Source organism: Myripristis murdjan, unplaced genomic scaffold (genome assembly GCF_902150065.1).
Source record: "Myripristis murdjan unplaced genomic scaffold, fMyrMur1.1, whole genome shotgun sequence".
Taxonomy (NCBI): Eukaryota; Metazoa; Chordata; class Actinopteri; order Holocentriformes; family Holocentridae; genus Myripristis; species Myripristis murdjan.
Window position 1 is genome coordinate 7,501 of NW_021941828.1, and position 2,500 is coordinate 10,000.

The 2,500-nt window shown below is 41.1% G+C and overlaps 1 protein-coding gene across 1 annotated transcript in view; it reads left to right on the forward strand.

The window, feature by feature from the left end:
* LOC115356826 (vacuolar protein sorting-associated protein 13C-like) overlaps window positions 1-2,500 on the forward strand; it is a 36,337-nt gene that overhangs the window by 6,333 nt on the left and 27,504 nt on the right. Inside the window, exon 10 of the mRNA XM_030048086.1 lies at window positions 2,360-2,500. This exon is cut by the window's right edge and continues 34 nt beyond it. Within this exon, the coding sequence (XP_029903946.1) occupies window positions 2,360-2,500 (141 nt within the window). The remainder of the gene's footprint in view (window positions 1-2,359) is intronic.

A 2,500-nucleotide genomic window follows, 5' to 3' on the forward strand; every position in this document is an offset into this window, starting at 1 on the left:
GTGGGTCCGCTCACCCTGCACGCCACGCCCCGCCCACCCGCACGCCACGCCCCGTCCACCCTGCAGCACCCTGCACCCGCCCGTTCTCCTCAACCAATCAATCAAACTCTATTTATATAGCACTTTCCAAACAAATGCATGATAGTCAAGGTGCTTTACATGTTGATTGACAAATAAACATAAAATAAGAAGTGAAAGGACAAGGAGACACTCATAAAATATGGTTAATTAAAAAAAAAAAATCAAAAAATAAGAGTGATCATACAAGAGAGTGAATAAAACGATTTAAAACAATAAAAACAGCAATACAAGGAAACAAAAATCACAAGAATAAGATATGAGTAAAATATAAAAACAATATGAAATAATTTAAAACAATAAAGACACAGCAATAATAATAAAAAATAACTCAAGAATAAGATACTGAGTAAAATATAAAAACAATATGAAAAACAATAAAATAGTAGAATTTAATAACTAGAAACTACAAGTAAAATAACAATAAAATAATTACAGATATATTAATTAATAGTAAATAAGAAATAGAGTTCCTATAAAACTATAATATTATAATATTATAAGACACTACATAAAGGCCAGACCAGACAGATGGGTTTTCAGTCGACGTTTAAAAGTGTCGGTGTTTCCGGCTCCTCTCAGATCCTCCGGCTGGCCGGTCCAAAGTTTGGAGCAGAGTTTTTGCTAATTTGCTCATCTACTTTTCCCTGAATGTTTGGGTTCTGCTCTGTGGAACAGCCAAGAGAGAAGAGCCGGGGGGTCGGAGGAGCCTCCCTGCTTCATGTACTAAAAGCATCTCTGACATTCAGTCCGGTGCAAGACCATGCAGCGCCTTAAAAACTAATAAAAGGACTTTAAAATCAGGCAGCCAGTGTGAGGATTTTAAAATCGGCCTAATGTGTGCTGAGTCAGAACTCTCGTTAGCTGGAGTTTATTCATTTGATTAATAATTTGGTGCAAAAAATGTGACGGGAAGTGATCAGAGCCCAACGTGATGACCAGCAAAACCCAAGAGTATGAATATAATGAAGATCTGAACGGAGAAGAGGAAGACAGCAGCTCCTGTGATGTGACTAAAGCATTCATCCATTCATCCTGTCAGCTCTGAGCCATATGTGTTATCATGTCGTTATTTTTGGTACTTATTATCTGTATATACTGTTTATAGTGTAAATTATGCTTCATATCTTGCTATCCACTTTGCTGCTGTAATACGTGAAATTTCCCCACCGTGGGACTAATAAAGGAATATCTTATCTTATCTTATCTTATCTTATTAAGGTCAGATATTAACATTTCAAACAGAAACAATATGGACACCATCAGACTCAGGGTTAGGGTTAGCTGATCGATCTGTTCTGATCAATAAAACACTTTGTGAAGTCACTGCATTTTTGAGGAATGCTTCATTTTCACTGTTGCTGCAGTTAAAATTTCAGATAAGTGTGAAAACACAGCCACGTCCTGTATCGTATCGCAATCCAGATGTGTGGCCTACATATGCACTTATGACATTTTGTGCGTGTTGAGCAGCTCCAACAACCTCAGCCGAAAAAACATCATAATGAAACCTAAAATAAAAAACAAAATGAAATAATAAAAAAGACAGCAAACAGGATGAAAGAAGCGACGTAGGTTCAACTGATTGAAGGAAGTCAGTTTGTAAAAGAGACTCGAAGGAGGAGTTGACACTGAGTGATGTCAGTCAGAGTTACGGGGCGTCCCTCAGGGATCGACTCCAGGACCTCCAACACTCTCTGAGCTCAGGCTGCTTTTGACGGTGTTAGAAACCCCTCCTGGGATCCAAACGCACCTCCAAAACACAAAGCAAACACTTACTGTTTTTAACTTCAGACATAAAGCTTTGCTGCTGTAAAAAGACTGTTGACATTTCTCTGCTGCATTTTGCTACCTTGCAGCTTCATGCTTTATCTTAAATGATAAATCTCTGGCACATTGCCTGTGTGCACTGTGCAGCCACACAGCTCAAGTTCTCACCCCCTGACACTTTTCAGCACCCCTCGCTCTTCTTTATAGGTATTTTTGTAATTTGACAGGATGACATTTCGTGCAGTGTAATGTGGAGTTTGTGGTTTTCTGTTGTTGTAAAAGCAGCTGGCTCTTTTGGCATTGCAGCGGAGGTGGACATCATCTCACTGACGCTCCCCTGGTTCAGTCAAGCTGAACTTTTAAAAAATAAAAAAGAAGCAGCCTCAGCGGCTCTAGCGGGCCCGGTAGCGTCGGGGTTTCTTTGCTGACAGGAAGGTGAACGTGTGAAACAGGATGCAGTCTAATGTTAGGCTGAGCCGTTTGGGTGTGTTTGTTTCACGGCCCCCTGCAGGTGGCAGTACGGAGTCAGCAGCATCCTGGAGGTTCACATCCGGCGCTTCAACCGCATGTGGAGCTGGTCCAACATCCGGCAGCACCGTGACAACCTGAAGGCCTACAAGACGGCCTACAAGACCAAGCTGCTGACGCCCAG